Genomic DNA, 18,647 nt, shown 5'->3' with positions numbered 1-18,647 from the left:
ATAAACCTAAATGCTAATCATTCTGTTCACTTAATAATAGAACTAGTTCTCACAGAAGATCAAGATGCCATGGAAATTTTAATAACAAAAATCATCATATGTGGACATCCCTATGCAACATGTGCAAGCATAGCTCACTTTATGTGAAGATACTTTATTTTGCAATTATCTGTTTCCATTTATCAACTGATTCACTTTAAAATCTACTTCCAAATTCTGAAGTAATTTTTATATAAAACCACAGATAATTAGGAATAAGACAACAAAGGAACTTTCATTATTACCTTAGTTATTTATAGATGTCAGGTAGAAAGGAACAGGGGAAGGAAGTTCAAATACTGTTAAAGAAAACCTTCTCTATATCATATTATAACTAAGCTCAGATTTTTAATCTGTAAAGTATATCTTGAAATGTCTGCTCTTGCACTCACTAAAAATATTAAAAAAGAGGATAATCTAGTGGACAAGTTAACTTTGTGCTGCTCTGAGATTAAATTCAATTTCTTAAACCAGAAAATCAGAAAGCAAATTTAAGAGCTATCAATTATTATGCACTTCACAAACAATATATCATCCGATTTTTATATAAGGCAAGTACAAATATTATCAGCCTACTAGCACTTGAAGAAATTGCAGATTGAAGTTATTTATCCACGCATTAAAAGCCAATAAATAGTAGAGCTAGAAAATGGACTTTGTCTTGTCTGACTTAATGTCCACGCCTTCTTGTTGATTTCATCATGATTCATACAATGAATACTTACATGAAGAGGTTCTTTTCTGCATCAATTGGAAAATCTATCACAGTAAGACTCACATAGTTACGTTCTCCTTTTTAAAAAATGTGCTAATTTACTACTTCAAAAGATAAGAATGAACTCTTATTTAACACTGAGAACAATATAACTGATTGGTTTTACCCTTCTGCCCTGCCATCTACGACTAGGCTAAAATTTGTTGTTTCATTTCACTATAAAAACACTAGGTTCCTGGTATATCCATTTCTCACTTTCTTCTCAAGAGTTTTTGGCCTCACTTTTTTTTTTTAAATTATTTTAAGTCTTCTTTTATGTTGTCATCTTGAGTTAATTTATTTTGAGGGGAATCAGGCATAATACCTATTATAAAGCATTAACATTAAAAGAAGTCTTATGAACTGTATTTATTTTAATATAATTTTGTTTAAAATAAGGATCACTAACAAAAAAGGACCTTTAATTTCTCCTACTGATAAGTGTATTATCATGCTCTGTAAAATCTTTTTTATCATAAATGAATTTGAAAAAGTCTCTTAAACTATACATAGAAGTTCATAATCATCCTGGGAAGACATTGAAAACTACTTGAGCTCGGGTATAGTTTCCAGGCCACTACTGATAGCAAACTCTAAACCAAAACCAGACAACAGTCATATAGAAGCCACATACAAGGCAGAAAAATAAAACAAACAAAAACAGGGATGCTTCAGTTTATTTACTTAAATTATTTCTACTTAACAAGATGCTTCAAAGTGCATATATAGATTTTAGAAAGCAAGGGTTTAAGACAAAGAATTTGCTTTTTTTGGTCTTTGAATAGGGGAGCACATTAAAGAGAAAGATCTTCATTTAAAATACTTTTTTTTTTCTATAGAGGGAGAAGATGAGAATGAAGAGACTTTTCTTTCATGTAAATGCCCTCTTCTCAGCATACTGAAAGATCAAAATTCCTTATAACCAGAAGCAACTTGTACTAGACATAAAACCAAATAGTTATTTTGGCATTCACCTCGACAAAAGAGCCCGGATTATAGATTTTTTAAATCAAATGTGTACTTGAGGGAATAACATGGACAGAGAATTTTCAACTTCCTTATAACAATGGAATTTTCTTTAGATTTTATGAATCTAATTTACACATTAACATTTTTAGAAAGCAAATACTTTAAGTATATCTTAAAAATTTTACAAGGCAAATATTTTAAGCATATCTGTGTCCTATACTTTCAACTGCAATTTGTCTTAAATTGTGGTGAAATTATGAAATTCAGGAAGATGTGATTTAATTCTTAAGGAAATAAATGCTTAAAGACATTTTAAGAATGTCATTTTAGGAACATTAGGGAAAAGTTTGGATAACTATATGTCCCCTGCACTATTACATTATTTTGTGAAGTAATAACATGAATATAAAAACAATAATGATGATAGTTAACATTTATTATAAGCTCTTATATTCCAGACACTGTGTTAAGGGCTTTAATTCATTTAATATTAACAATGGTCCTTTGAGATGAATACTTTTACTACTATCTTCATTGTGTAGATGAGGAAACTCAGATATGAAGAAATCCAAATTTGCCCAAGTAATTTATAAGATCACCAGGTGTTAGAGGTGGAAACTGAACCCAGGAAGCATGACTCTATGGTAAGATAAAAGCATCAAGAAACATTAAACCAATTTGAGTGCTCAACTGAAGTTCTAAAAATGTGTCTCTATGAGAATATACTTGGTTATGACATAATTTGCTATGTGTTGGGTACAACAGATAGATATTTCAATTTTCAAACTTGGGTAGGTGGCAATCTCATAAATCAAGGTAAATTACATGAACAATCTCCTCTTTTTTTAAAAAAAATCTATAGGCAGTTAATGTATAGGGGGGTTATTCCAGATAAAATATGTGAAGGAATAGTCAAGTTAAAGTAAGGAATAAAATAAATATTTCCATAATTGCAATAATTGATTTTTTAATGCTACTAATGAATCCAATAACTTGAAAGATACCCATGTTGTTTTGGTTTATTTAAGAAATCATTTACTTCAATAAATAGAAAAGTATAGTCAGAAAGATTTATATAGAATGGACATTAAAATAAGATTTAAAAGAATTTGAGAAATGGAACTAAGAATAACATTTAAGGAACCAATAAGGCTAGAAACATTCCTAAACATGAAGTTGAAGTTCTGCCCCATCACACAGTACACAACTAGACAGTGTTCAATGCCATAAAATACATATCAACATGGTGTACAAAGCACTTAAAAACATTTTTTCCCCCATCTCCCTTTTACAAAAGAAAATCATTAATACTTGGAATCAACAGAAACACATGTTGACATACCTCAAACATTCTAGCAGCAGTACATCTCACAAGTGCTGAAGTATGGACAACACCATACCACAGAACAGTTAATAGCAACTCATGGTAAGCTGGATTCGCACTAGAAAAAAAAAAACAACCATTGTTAAAATTGAGAGTCACAGTGCCTTATTGATGTACTGAAATAACTATGTATAAGGTCAATGATAAAAATACTGGCAGAACATAGGACATTATGCTGTACAGTTTAATGGGTCACAGCTAAGGATCTTTAAAACAGAAAGTCATCTTATAAAACCACAAACCATATTCAGAAATCACACTTTCAGCCTCTTGAAGCATCTGCAATTGCAGCAGAAACCTTAACATTTTAATACCATGAAAACTAAAATTATAAATAAAAATTTATCTAGGAAAAAAACAGGGAAGAACATTGGACTGTGAATCTTGGTCTCTGCATCTTTAAAACTTGGGGGAGCAATACATGTCCTATTTATGTCATATGGTTGTAGAATCAAATAAGATCAACTGAAACCAGCACCTATATGGAGGGCTATATATTATTGGCTATGAAGTCTATTCAAGTGTAAGATGGTATAATTAATAAAATACATAAGCTTGTTTTCAGTGAAGACTGAGACAAAGCTACTTCAGCAGCCAGATAATGAATCATGAGAAGGACAAAGCAAAACAAACATAATAGAACAAGGAGTCTTAGGAACCCGCTTTCAGTTGAGGTGATTTTTCAGTTCTGGGAAACTATATATTTTTCAGATCTGTTGTTTTATTTTTCCAATTGCTTTAGAGAAAACATATCTGCACACTTTATCCCATTTAAAACTACAATGAAGTGAAGTAAGCCAATCCCAAAAAACCAAAGGCGGAATGTTTTCCCTGATAGGTGGATGATGATATAATAATGGGGGTGGGAGGGTGGGGAGTGAGAGAAGAATTGAGGAACTTTAGATTAGGTAGAAGGAAATGAGAGGGATGGGGGTATGAAAAATGGTGGGATGAGACACACATCATTACCCTATGTACATGTATGATTACATGAATGGTGTGAATCTACATCATGTACAACCACAGAAATGAAATTATGTACCCCATTTGTGTAAAATGAATCAAAATGCAGTCTGTAAAAGTAAAAAAAAAATAATAATAATTTTAAAAAACTACAATGAATTGATTACTAAGTATTAAGAATATCTAAATAAGCTAAACCAAAAAATAAAAAAAAAAATTAGGTCTCAGAACCAAGAGAATTATTGTGTAATGAGACAAAATTTGCACTTCATAAATCTAATTTGAGAACTTTAACTTGTCTTTTTTTCATAAGCCTTTACTTATTTTCTGCAATGGTTGAAACATATAACAGTCCTTCTCCCCTCTTTCTGGAAACCAGTCCTGTTCCAATTGGGACAGGTGCTCCTTTGGGCTGTTTTAAAACTATTATAGGGGAACTTCCCTTTGCCATCATTCTGGGGCTTCCCTTCCGTGCTTGGTTCTCATTTTCCTGGATCTTTTATCTCTTTCTTTTATTTACCTTTTAAAAACTGTAAACTATTATCTTCTTACCCCAGTTCCACAAAAGAAGCCTTCAGGCTATCGAGAGGAGCATGAGATAATGAAAGTAGGGTCATTACATCTTCTAAGAATCCAACCAACAGTTTCCGGTCTTCTTCCTAGAGAGGGAAAATACTGATAAAATACTGAAAATATTCAAGCAATCAAGCAGGACTACGTACCATAATTACCTATCTACAATTAAAAAGTGTTAACAAATAAAGAGAAAATATTCTAATTATAAAACCATTTAAATAAAATAAAGATACCTATTAAGCATATATATGATCATAAGGACAAAGGCTATCTTTATTCATTTATTTAGACCTGTGCTGTCCAATATGGTATTCACTAGTTAAATGTGATTATTTTTATTTAAATTTGAATGAAAGGTTAAGTAAAACAAAAGATTCAGTTCCCTATAATTGCACTAGTCATAATTAATTCAAAGGCTTAATAGACACATGTAGTTAGTGTTACTAGACAACTCAGATATTGTTTCTGTCACTGCAGAAAGTTTTTTTGAAAGGTTTTGATTTAGAACATTAAAAAGTATACTATTTTATTAAAATTTGTCAATTAGTTTCCATGAATTTTGGCTCTATATAGTTAAATGCAAATTACTAAAATGGTCATCTTCCTAACAGTTGAAATTTTATTTCCAAGAAACTATCCTGGTAATATCCTAGTGGTGAAAAACGGCATACTTGATGAAATATAGACTAGTGTGTTCTGAAAAGAAACAGCTGCCCTCCCTTGATTAAAAATAAATCATACTTTTCAAATCTTTCTTCAATGACCTATTATTATTTTCATAATCAGGAAGTAGTTTGTTCTTTTTATTAAGAAATGTTAGATAAAGTAAACCTACTAAATTAGGAGAGTTTAAAAAGAAAAAAACCAACAAAACCAAAAACCTTGTATGTTTTATTAACCTGAACCTAGGGAAAAAAAAAAAATGACATTCTATCAGGAAGTATATACATATATAAAATGAAGTTAAGTAGTCAGAGGATATAGGAGGTCAATAATTAATAGCTTCTCAGTATCTCAAAAGAACTTGAGAAAGACTATATTACCACCTATTTTTTTTTTCCTATATAGGTTAATTTTGAATGAGGTCAAGATAAAGGGTTGGCAAAAAATAATGATTAAAATGAAATGAAAAAGAAAGGATACAGCAGTTTTAAAACATGGCAGTATACTTAGTGAAAAGGTACAGAGAGTGACAAACCAATATCAAAGCAAAGTTGCAAAAGAGATTTCACCCATTTTTAGTTGCCTACTAATATGCCTTGAGCTACATCATGTGCTATTTACTTAAAACAATGGTAAGCAGAGCTGGTGACAACCAATGAACCACATCTCTTAGTATACATTCTGGCTTAGCTCCTGTCTTCTCAATCTGGGCCAGGTCTAAGACTTTGTTTAACCACATACTATAGAAGTGATACACTAACTCCAGGTCTGAGCCTTAGTTTAGCAAATTTTGGCTTTTGCATTCTGGGAAGCCTTCAGCTACCAGGTATTAAATCCTGATTCTGCTCATGAAGTAAAGAGAGGCATTATAACTACATGGATTGTGGGGATCAGTCATCCTACCTGAGACTACCAACAGACTAGTTTAATGCAGTAATACAAGTGACAAAACCATGGGAACAGAAGAGAAGTCAGCTAAGCAAAGCCCAGATTGCAGAACCATGAGGAAATAAAATGGTTTGTAATGATTATAAGGTATTATGTTTTGGAAAGATATTATGCAGTAACAAAAACAATAAAGTATTATTAAAAAGTACTGTGATAAAAACAATGACAAAGTATAGAATTCTACCACATTTTGTAGTTTGTGTCACCTAACACAAGTGCTGTCACTTATCTATGAAAATCTTATGAAACACAAAGAAACTCTACTAAATAAGTACAATCTAACACTAGCAAAATATAAAGAAGCACATAATCTCCAAACTTATTGTTCAATTGATATTTTAATCAGTCATATTATTCAAATATGTTCTACATTATAAATTATTTATTGAATACAATGAATAAATTTTGTTTTTCTTTTGGGTTCACATTTATAATTATGTCCTCACATAGAGAAAACATAAAATAACAAGTATTTTTCTAAACTGAAGATACTTTTTTTGGGGTGGTGGTGGTGGTGGTGCTGGGGATTGAACCCAGGACCTCATGTATGCTAGGCAAGCACTCTATCCCCAACCCCTGAAGGTACTGTTATTGGAGAATAAGAATTCTTCCCTTACCTGAATATAACACGTAAGGACTCCTGTTGCATAAATGGGGACTGTAGCTTTAGTGAGGACCCCATTTCCTGCTGAGGAATCTAAAATTATTAAAATATTTTAAAAGTCCAAGTATGTTTTAGATGTAAACAAAAAAAGTCACAACATAATACTTAAAATTTTTTACAAGGTTACAAATGCTGTCATATTTTGGAAAACACTGTAATCAAAGCATATTTCTACTGGTTATTGTAAAATACAATGTAATGCTTCTTGAAAGTCCATTAACATAAAAATTTCTGATAGATGGGAAAGAAATTTAATAACCAAAATGAGATGTTATATTCTATTTCCCATATCAGAAATTAGAACTTTTCTTTAAGTCTCTCAAATACTCATGGCCAGGTCTTTTTTCCTTAACATTATTGCTTTCCATTTGCAGTGCATGTAAAATGTAAAGTTGCTCAGTTAAAAAGCAAGATCCTAGATCTGTATTATTTAATCTGCTTTCAGATATGAGATTCTCCCTAGTTTCCAGTACTAGCCTAATTCCAGAGCACTTATTGCACCCGAAGTAGAGTTTTCAAGCACCCTGATCATTGTCATGGAGGAAGGAAGAATTAGGTTAAGTAAAATGGGGAGAGAGGGAAATTTATATAGTCACTGGTGTGTGCCCAGTGACTATAATATAAAATTTTCTTTTTATTATACTTGTGGACAATTTCAAGGAAGTTCCAGAGAAGATAATGAGGTGAGTTATTTATAGTGTTAACAGCTCTCATTTATTGATCATCAGGTATTGTTTTAGATGCTTTACATTTGCTTCCATGTTCCTAAGTATTTTTTATTATTGTATTTCTATTTTTATATGGCTTTAAATTATTTTCAGAGTCATACATAAAGAAATTGAGTTGAAAAGATATACTATCTACTATTTTGAAGAAATTTTAGCAAAAAAGAGAAAGCTTCATTTTTATATTAATTTAGTGTTTAAGCTTTGTTTATTTTTGATAAAAATAACTTTTTCTTGGGAGGTGTACTGATGTTAGATGACAATGCTAGTTGAGAGATAAACCTGAGGCTAGGAATATAAGGGTAAATTCTATTATTAGATGTGGACTGTAAACACAGGGGATAATCACCTCCTATCTGAACAGCTAAACATTCACAGTTAATAATTCCAAAAAATGTCAGTTTCCAAAATATTTTAATTTTTTCTTCACTAAATTTATCATCAGAATTCATAATTAAAATACAATATTAACAACTATGAATTCCAAACACCAATCCTTTAAAAAGCTATTAAAAATAACCTTTGAGAGCTCATGTCAAACAAACAAAACAAAACAAAGAAACTCCCAAACCTAAAAAATGACCAAGATAAAATGGGTGTCAGGGGGATGTTATACTTTCCTTCTACCATTTTTCACAAGTTAATCCTAGAAAATAGGGAAGATACACGGGGACAAAAGATTCACATATGAACAATTTCTTAGGCTAATGGTGTTGTAAATAGATTAAAAAAAAAAGATGAATGAAAACTATAAAAAAAGGGGTTAACACAAGTCTGTAGCTTCTTTAAATCCCATTTTTCCTTTTAACAACATATATGTATCTATTTCATTATTTTCCATTAGGCATGCTTCAAAAACTTCCTGAAAGTTTCAAATAAGTATTATTAATTGGATGCTGCTTATTTTGTATCATTATCTTGACTATAACACTTCAAATCTCCAATGATTAACAAGTACCTAGTTTGAGAAGTTCAGTCTTAGTTCAATTTTTGTACAATGAAGGTAGATATTTACGATCGATCTGAATAAACATTAATCTCATGACCACAACACGATGGAAGGATATGTTAGATGTAACACAGAGAACCTCCATAATAAAAATTTTCCTTTTTAATTATATTCATTGGTTTATATAATGTAAATATACTGAATATAGCATTTTCTGTAAATAAAGAGATTCAATTTTTTTTAAAGTAGTAATGAACAAACTTACCAATATTTTCTTCAGACAGTCTTAAGATCTCCTGGAATTGAGGTTTGACCTAAGCAGTCCAAAGAGAAGATTCCAAAAGTCTCAAGTTCAATGGATTAGTGACTACATAAAATGTTTACTACTTTTACTACTATTTATTAATAATTTATTTTGCTTTATAGACTACCGAAGTAGTTAGAAATGTATTAAGAGGTGTACAATAAAAGAATCAAGGTACTAAAAATAACACCTTTAAGAATAAGAATCAGTTTGGGTGATTCTAATGGACAAGTATTTTCTAATGGACTTTGGCTTTATTCCCTAAATTGAAATTATTTTTAAGATAATTTCATTTATTTACTTTTTGTGGTGATCAAAGAAAAGGCCTTTTCATACATGTGAGGCAAGTAGTCTACCACCAAGTTTCATTTCCAGGCCCTAAAATGATTTTAAATGCTCAATATTACTGCCTCCTAAAAAGTGAACTTGGTGATAAAAAGCTATTAGCTGATTAGAATTACTGAAAAATAGCATTTGGCTATGAATTTATTTGGGGTCTTCACAGATAACATTCACCATGTAATATCCATCTTAATCTTTTATTGCAACTCCTTAAATATTAAGAATTTAACTTTAGTATTTTAAGTTAGAGCAAATGCTTGTTTCAATTTTTTATTATTGGAATTACCACAAGATTTTGGACTACTGAAGATAACCAATTAGTGTTAAGTGCTGAAGGGATTACCACTTGTTTTTCAAAAAGAAAAAAATAATAGCTGCATCTTTGGGACATGTTGAACAATTTTTGCCAATACTGAAAACAGCAAAATCAAATTATATTTGACAATTAGTTGCTAATGAGAAATGCAAAATGATTTTCCTACATTAACATCAAGATCTGGTTTTGGTTTCTGATCAGGGTACATCAGGTTAATGTATAAATTTACATGTTCAAATTAAACTAAAAGAACACTGTTAAAAGATTAATTTACTAAATCATACTTATAGAATCAAGACAGTGAAACATCTTCCTTTCACACATGAAAAGACTAAACCCAGATTATCTGACCTTTAATAAATAGAAGGTCACAAACATTAGTCAGCAGATAACAGAACCTAAGTGTTCTGAATTTTGTCTAGTTTATCATACCACACCCTTCGATTTAAATGTTGCAGTAACTGCAGATTTAAGAATAAAGAGCTGCACTAAAATAAATGCAATATTTAAAATGTTTACCTTTTAAATATCTTGATTAACATTTGATTATAGCAACTACACTTTTAATGTTTTTATTAGATCTCCAAACAACTAGGTAAACAATATACTATGAAGACGATTGGGGGGGTAACAGGATTAAAAAGAAATTGGAAACAACAAAAAATAGAAATTGGGATCTTAGGACATTTTGAAGACCTGAACCTAAAGAATAACCACCATGGGCCAATGTAACAAATAATGCTTTTGGCAATGACTGAAATTTATTTCCTAAGAGGTGGGATCCTTGTAGCAAGTTCAAAATAAAATTTTTCTAGTTCCATAATCACATCAGGTTTTTCACTCAGGTGTGCTGAACAAACAATTGCTTCTAGATTCTGTAGTAGATGGAAATAAGTACAAAAAGTATATTCACAGAATTGATTTGAGTTCCTTAGTTAATACTTCCTGTGCTGAAAACCTTTGAGATATCTGTAGTGAGTAAATCTTACAAGTGTGGATACAAACTAAGCTTAGATTAAATCATTTTTTGAGCATCAATAAAGATAAGAACACTACCAACTAGAATTCTGTTTACTATCATAATATTCTAAGATATTAAAAAATACTTAAAGGGCTCATGTTTTTGCTCTATATTCTATTACTCTTATAGCATTAACATATTATATCAACATATTTATATTGTATGTTTCTTGCATATAAGAAAATATGGAATACAAGTTTTTACCTTAGTGTTTGTAAAAATTTTGCCAAATGTCCGGCAAAGGCGCCAAAAAAATCTGGAGAATTCATGGACACAGGCAGTTGAAGTAACATTAATTTTGCCAACTATTTCTATAAGTTGTGGCAACCTGAATATGAAAGGAAAGAAAAATAGGCAGGAGGTACATATAAATTACTATTTCCTTGCCAATTTCTGTAACAATGCAAATCCAAATCCAAGAACTTTTTTTTTTTGATACCAGGAATTGAACCCAAGGGCACTTAACCCCTGGGCCACATTCCCAGTCTCTCTTTATTATTTATTTAAAAAAAATTTTTTAGTTGTAGACACAATATCTTTATTTTTCTGTGGTGCTGAGGATCAAACCCTGTGCCTCATATGTGCTAGGAAACCACTCTACTACTGAGCCACAACCCCACCCGTAAATTTTCTTTTTTAAATTTTTTTTTTTTTTTTTTTTTTTTGGGTGCTGGGGATCGAACCCAGGGCCTTGTGCTTGCAAGGCAAGCACTCTACCGACTGAGCTATCTCCCCAGCCCGCTTTTTTTTAAATTTAAGATAGGATCTCACTAAATTGCTGAGGATGGCTTTGAACTTGGGACCCTTCTGCCTCAGCCTCCTGACTTACTGGGATTACAGGTGTGATCCACCATGTCTGGCTATTATTTTGTTTTTTGAAAGCAAAAGAATTGCTTGGAACCCTGTGAAAAGGTCTTAAAATCATGTTTTACTGAAAAAGCTTTTTAAGATAAATTTTAACAGCTTGGCATAAAATATATGGAAACTTAATGGTAGAGTTCTAAGCATGCAGTTAATGAGACTTGAATCCAAGAGGTTGGCTAACACAGCATCTATTTTAGACTAAAAAATGAGACCATCACCATTAGTAGACAAATAAGGCAGCAGACTAGTTGTTTTGATATAATACAAAGGCAAATTCTTCAAAGGTAATTAATACACATGGGGGGGTAAATCTAAAAAAATTTATCACTGATGATGCCAAGTTATATTATTTTTTTTTTTATTTTTTAAAAATTTTGTCCCTCAGTTTCAAAGCTAAATATGAGTTATCTTCCATTGACCTGATTAGCTGTATCAAATAAATACGGAGGTGGTAACTTACAATTGATTGACAACCCACAGCAAACTCTCCCAGCCTGTTGTACCCTCATGTTCCAGCTGGTAATCATAAAGTTGTAGTAGCACTGCCAATTGCTCACGACTTCCAATAATAGTAGACACGTCTTGAAGAGGTGACATAGGCCGAGGAAACCTAGTCACTATAAATAACAGAAGCATAATAATTACATGGAAAACAGCAATTTGGGAACTTAGCTATTCAGTCAAAATAAAAATATGGTCCTTTCCCTGATAACTTAATTTGCTTATTATAACTTTTAAGTATAAAACTGGAACATATTCATCAAGTCATTGTTAGAAAAGAAATTCTTGTCACTTGAACAAATCTCAAGAGTTGAGATTTTAGGAGACTATACAGTTAATAAATGAATACCGTAATGAAAGTTTGTTAAGCATAAAAACTTAAATTTTGATTAAAATTGGTCCAAAGTAAGGCTCCTACATAAAACAGGGTTTTGAATTTGGTTTAAAAAATAAAAATACTTTTAATTCCAACAAACTGTTTACGTCAATGAAATAATAATATAATAAAATGTTTCCTTCAGGGAGTAAGGAAGTAATAAGAATAGGGATATGCTATTTAATAGTAAAGAATAGTAACATAAAATACATGAAAGCTTGAACTGAATGCATTTCTTCAGTATTCATTCCCCAACATTATATCTGTAAACATTTTTTCAGTGTTTGATAAACAGAAAATTAGTTAAGAAATGTTGAAGTCAGGGACCAGTTAGATAAGGCACAGTATACTATGGATATGAAAACCAAGGTCTCATATTATGTACTTTTAAAAGTTTTGAGGGAAAATGGAAAAACTTTAAAAATTGTGTAAATAAAACATGAATATATACATGTGTACGTATCTATATGCATATTAATATATTACACTAGTATATTTTATTTTTTAAAATTTATTCATTTATTTTTTTGGGATACTGGGGATTGAACACATGGCACTTTTCTATTGAGCTATATCCCCAGATATTCCTATTTTTAAATTTGAGACAGGGTCTTGCTAAGTTGCTGAGAATGGTCTGGAACTTGTGATCCTCCTGTCTCAGCCTCCTGAATGACTGAGATTACAGGCATGAGCCACCCTGCGCCTGGCTATACTAGTATATTTTAAAAGTTTAAACATCAGTAACATCTATAATCCTACAGACAATAGTCATATCCCAGTTTATTAAGGGAATACTTCCTAGATAGCTATTAAATGAATAATGCATGACCACAGCTCATTTGATGTAGGTCAGTAACTTTGAATGGAGGCAACTCCTGTATAGAGGCATCACCCTAAAAAGACATATGAGGATGCAGCATTTTTTCAAAACACATTTAATAATAATTATCACACTTAAGAAAATTTGGAACAGCACCTAATATAAAAAATGCTCCAAGATAAAATTATTTTTATGCTGTACTAGACAGTTAATAATATATTAAGTACAGACAATGGTTATCCTTGCTATGTGAACTCTTTGATTTGTTATCATTAACAGGAAGAAAGAAAAAGAGGGAGGAAGGAATTTGGATGATATGGTATCCCTCGCTAAAGTTTCTGCTTGAATTCTCACTACCCCAAGCCAGAAATCAAACAGATTTGGATGGTAAGGGATTTTTATATTTAATATTTATAAATTATATCAAACCATATCTGATATAATTTCAAACAGGTTTTATTATATTTGTCAAAACCTATGATGAATTTGTATTTGTCAAATACTATGATGAATTAATTTAAAAATACTGATGCAGTATTAGTAAATAATGTATTAATTAAAAGTAAAATAGATATGTTGAGATTTATTATAAAAAGAGTAGGATCCAAAGGTTTAAAGCTAAGTCTAATAGAAACAAAATAATGAATGGAAATGAGCAATTCTATGAATTCTCATGTATTATAGATAGAAATTACAATGGTTCAGGAGACTGAAAATATTGTTCTATTTAACTGTGATAAAAAAAAAATTGAGTACCTAACATAATAATAATACAGAAAGATCCCCAGAATGTTATTTAAATTAGCTGGCAAAACACTAGCATTTTACTGTCAATGAAATTACCACAATTGTTCTGCCAAACAGCTGTTATCAATCTTTGATGTATCCCCTGCCATAAGAATATAAACTCTGTGATGGAAAAGAATGTTACCTATTACTCACTTGGTTATTCCAAGTGTCCAAAACAGTGCCTAACATATTAATATTGTGAAATAAACTGACAATAAAAGTATCTGTGTGGGTTATCATAATTTATAAAAATGTAGGTCTTCATTTATAATAAATTATAACCCAAATTACATATATATGTGTATATATAGACACAGATCAGAATATCCCTTTAAAGAAGATATAATAAATCTTCACTTATAATGAAGACAGTATAACCTTAATATGGGTATAGTAATATTAACAATTATAACTACTGTTAAAAGCCACAAAGTTAAGTCAACAAGAACTTAAAACAAAAGTTTGTTTTTGGTATAATGACAATCACAAGTCATCACACAAGCATTTGAAGGAATATGTTCAAAATGGTAAAGAAATTGTTTTGCAATTGTTCTATCTATCTAATCTTTAATAAAAGCTTCCCAACAGCTGATAATCAAGGATTATTTGTTAAATACATGAAGAAATGATAACAAGTATTACAGGTTGAACTGGTTGTCTCCACCCCTCCAGAGTCATGTTTGGAATCAGTACCACCGAAGATACATTAGATGAGGTCATATACTGGATGAAGTAGGGTAGGCCCCTTATCAATGTGATTGATGTTCTTATAGAAAGGGGAAATTTGGACACAGAAAGAAGCATACTGACAGTAAGCCATGTGAAGGTAACAGCAGAGAAATGAGACGATACTAAAAGCCAACACACACCAAAGATTGCTTACAAACTGCTACAAGGTAGGGGACAGGCAAGAGATAGCTTTTCCCTCACAGTTTTCAGAAAGACCTACCTTACCAACACCTTGATCTAGAATTCTAGCCTCCAGAGCTATGAAATAATAAATTTCTGTGGTTTAAGTCATTTAGTCTATGTAGCAAACTAATATAGCTAAATAGAAAGAAGAGGAGGGGGAACCAGGAAGACAGGAAAATAGCCAGGCAGGAGAAGTGCTTTAATGAGTCAAGTGGCAGAATCAGAAAGTGGCCAGTTAGGAGTGCATAATAGTCTTATCTTCAAAGTCTTTATCTTGTGAAGTTTGATTTTTTTTATTATCCTCAATAATCTCATTTAAAAAATATTAAACTCCATCCACTCTCAATTTTCCAAACAAAACTGGCATTCGAATAGTGCATACTACTTTTAGTCTCTGGCTTCATGTATCCTAGCATATAGTGCCCCAAAGATTTCAGGAAAGTCCACAGCTTTCTTAATAGGAAAAGTATAATTGTGAAAACATTAACTGTTGATGTTTCAATGTCATAATTCTTTGTCTATCAGAAGCCAGTAACAGACATGGGTAACTGCACAAATCTGAAAAAGCTGCAAAGGTATCTCACACATAGCAATCGCTTGTTTACAGGCATTTATCTTGCGGCTTAGGTGCAATAGGGTTGTCAATCACCTGTCACTTATCAAAGGTCACTTACTGGCTACCTGGAGAGTGAGATAGGAATTATCTGGCCTCTGCTGTCAATTTCATTTATTTCTGAAAATAAAACACATTTCTTCTATGGAAAAAAAGAAAATCCTGCCACACATGTTTATATTCCTTTCTATCAAGAACACAGAATGGAAAAAAGTAATTATATTTACCTTCCCCTATTAAAAATAAAATGAAACAGTGGGGAAGAAAAAAATATGAAGATAATTTAAATGAAAAGTTCATATACTGAACTAGTAACTATTAAAGAAATTTTTTTCATTGATTCAGATTTATTCACAGATGATAACATTTATTCCAGTCTCCCAATGAAGGCTATAAAAAAGTCTTTAAGAATGGAAAGTATAAATATCATGAAGCTTATCCATAAAAGATGAAGCCAGATAACTTTAGATATAAAATCTATATACACAAGATTCTACACATAGAAAACATTTTAGTAATTATGCTATTATATACTAACTTTTAGAATTTTCATCAAAAACAAGTCTCTAGGAAACTAAACTGCTAATATTCTACATCTTCCTTCCAGAATTTAAGTTTAGTACCTTCTATCTGTGGCACTTCACCATGAAGCTTGGCTTTGCTGGAGAAGGGAGCATTCTGTAGCACTAATGCAAAGAGAGATGGGATCAAGGACTGCAAGGCAGAAAGATACATGTGAAGTTTATGTTCATCCAGCCCATGTTCTCCTTCCTGAAACATAAGGAGGTGGAAGCTAATTTTAGTTTTCTGAAATTACACTGCTAATTGGATTTATGATGTTTTTCCTTTCTGTGGCAAATAAAACACTTAAGGACCTGTTTGTTGGATTCAAAACATAACACTTAAAGGAGATGTCCATTCAAAATGTGAAGCAAAAAAGCACTGCAGAAGTAATAGTCTTTTACATGGAAAATTAAGGGTAAATATCAGTCATTTCTAATTTTTTTAACATTTTGTATAGATTCCTTTTATTTAGGGAGGGTCTTATCTTTTGAAACTTTATAAGTCAGGGTAAAGAAATTAAAGTAAGCTGTAGGAATCATTTTAAATGATCAATGGCCAAATAAGCAGCAGTGCTTGCTATTTTCTCTCTGGTCCCTTTATACAAATAATACTGTATCTGCAAGTAGTAAAAGCATTTTAAAATAATCCCATGCACAGATAAAATGTAGGAGAACAGACTTCAAAAGGAAACAAAAGAATGATGACAAAAAAGATTAAAAGGGTCAGAAAACAAAATGGAAAAAAAAAGAATTACTAGAGAAGAAAGTATTTATTGCTGCTCAAATTCACTTGAGATGACATTACCATATTAAAAAATATCAACTCTGTAAGAACGAGAGATAAGAATTATATACTATCAAGTTCTAAATTAGTTAATTCATTCATGGAAGAATTACTATCTATGCTGAATACTGCAGATGCTTTCAGTAGTAATGTGGAAGTAGTCATGGTAAAAATGGAACCAGAAAAATCAGGTATGAATAATTCTCAGAAAGAATGCAAAAACTTTAGGTGCTTTAGTCTGGTTGTGTACTTATGGTTTTTTAAAAATATATTTTTAAATTTGTAGATAGAAAAACCCAAATCTAAATTAAATAAATACATGTGGACACATGTGAGACATTTATTGAAGATTTAAAATGTTCACAGACCTATATCAGATCCTGGTTCTGTCATATGACAGTTGTGGGATACTGGCAACTTAAACACCAAGTCTCAGGTTCCACATAAAACAAACAAAACTCAAAGGGTTATGAGAATGAAAAAGGATTTTTATATCTGAAGTGTCTAACTTAAGGGAAATGCTAAGTTTCTCTTCAAGGATCTAAAAGAACTTTTCAGAACAAAAATTAGATAAATAAGTTTCTGGGTTTGTTTTTGGCCTCCCCAACTTCAGTTCTCTTAATGTGGGCAGAAAAGCTCATTTTAAAAAGTGAGGAAATGAATAATTGGAATAATAAGCAGAGTTAAAGCAATTTTGACATCATATAAACACAAACCTATGCAGATTCAGATTTTAGTTATATCTGCATTCTGGAAATGGAGCTGATACTTTTATGTAAAATAACTTAATCCTCAGAAGGTTAAGTAGAGCTAGCTTTCTGAATAATGTTTGTGAGTTACTTCCATAAAGATGCTATTTGAGCTGAGAAACACAGACTGGGCCCTTTTATTCTTTCCAGCTTTGGTAAAGTTAAACCTCCTCAAATCTCTTTTGGGTACAGTCCAAGAGAATCTTCAACTGGTAATATATCAAAATATTCAACTAAGTGGCACTTAGTATCCCTCTAAGATGGCTTAGAACAGACCTTTTAAATTGGTATAAATTATATAAGCAAAGGAAGAACTTACCCTAAGAAGTTTTTCAATCTTGTTCAGTAGTGTGGGAATAAGATGAGACTGTAAATTTCCAAGTTCTGTAGTCCAGGCTGCATAAGCTGGTAGAAATACTTGATGTGTTGCACTAACTACTCTTTCTGAGGGATCACCCAAGGCTGACAGCAACAACTCAAAACCCTGCCAAAGAAACAAATAATGGAGATTTTTTTAAAAGAATAAACTTTCTACAAAACTTAATAAAAAGTTAGAAATACACATTTCAAGAAACTTGAAAAATATTTTAAGCAAGACAGGAAGTCATCCATAATATTATCCCCTCCTGGTTTTCTTAAAATGTCACATATATATTGATCAAACTGAAGAGAGGGGATGGAAAACATGGCATACATGCTGCTGACTTCCCGACAAAGAGAACAGAGGACAAATGAGTCTTTCCTCTGAGTTGCAAGATTGATACCAGTTATCCCCAATTGATTAAAGTGAACATACCTATCATTTCTACTATAGATTAAGTATTTGAAACACAGATTTGAAATATTGTATTATTTGGAATTTTATAATGGAGTAAAAGAGGTTCATTATAAAAAACATACTTGTTGATATTTGTCTGGATCATCAATGTATCCCATAATGATACCGAGGCTTTTGATCACTGCTTCTCTTACTAAATCTGCCTTATCTTCCATTAACATCTGTTGCAACATGGAAAGAACCAAGGAGCTACGGATTTCTTTCTGAAAATAAACAACATG

General features: G+C 31.4%; 1 protein-coding gene across 9 annotated transcripts in view; it reads right to left on the bottom strand.

The window, feature by feature from the left end:
- The window catches only part of Relch (RAB11 binding and LisH domain, coiled-coil and HEAT repeat containing), a 102,655-nt gene that overhangs the window by 21,691 nt on the left and 62,317 nt on the right, over positions 1-18,647 (bottom strand). For 6 of the 9 annotated variants that reach the window (XR_007105168.1, XM_047526303.1, XM_047526306.1 and 3 more), the window contains 9 exons: positions 18,489-18,629; positions 17,908-18,072; positions 16,116-16,263; positions 11,942-12,098; positions 10,822-10,945; positions 8,900-8,948; positions 6,914-6,993; positions 4,662-4,768; positions 3,105-3,204 (listed from right to left, as the gene is read on the bottom strand). Coding sequence is in view for 8 of the 9 variants with exons in the window: in XM_047526303.1 (XP_047382259.1) it covers positions 3,105-3,204; positions 4,662-4,768; positions 6,914-6,993; positions 8,900-8,948; positions 10,822-10,945; positions 11,942-12,098; positions 16,116-16,263; positions 17,908-18,072; positions 18,489-18,629 (1,071 nt within the window). In the remaining variant the exon portion in view is untranslated. The remainder of the gene's footprint in view (positions 1-3,104; positions 3,205-4,661; positions 4,769-6,913; positions 6,994-8,899; positions 8,949-10,821; positions 10,946-11,941; positions 12,099-16,115; positions 16,264-17,907; positions 18,073-18,488; positions 18,630-18,647) is intronic. The other 3 variants (XM_047526305.1, XM_047526308.1, XM_047526304.1) reach the window with 2 other exon arrangements.

This window comes from Sciurus carolinensis, chromosome 15 (genome assembly GCF_902686445.1).
Source record: "Sciurus carolinensis chromosome 15, mSciCar1.2, whole genome shotgun sequence".
Lineage (NCBI taxonomy): Eukaryota > Metazoa > Chordata > Mammalia > Rodentia > Sciuridae > Sciurus > Sciurus carolinensis.
Note: the sequence above shows the minus strand (reverse complement) of the source record. Positions and strands in the feature narration are given on the sequence as shown.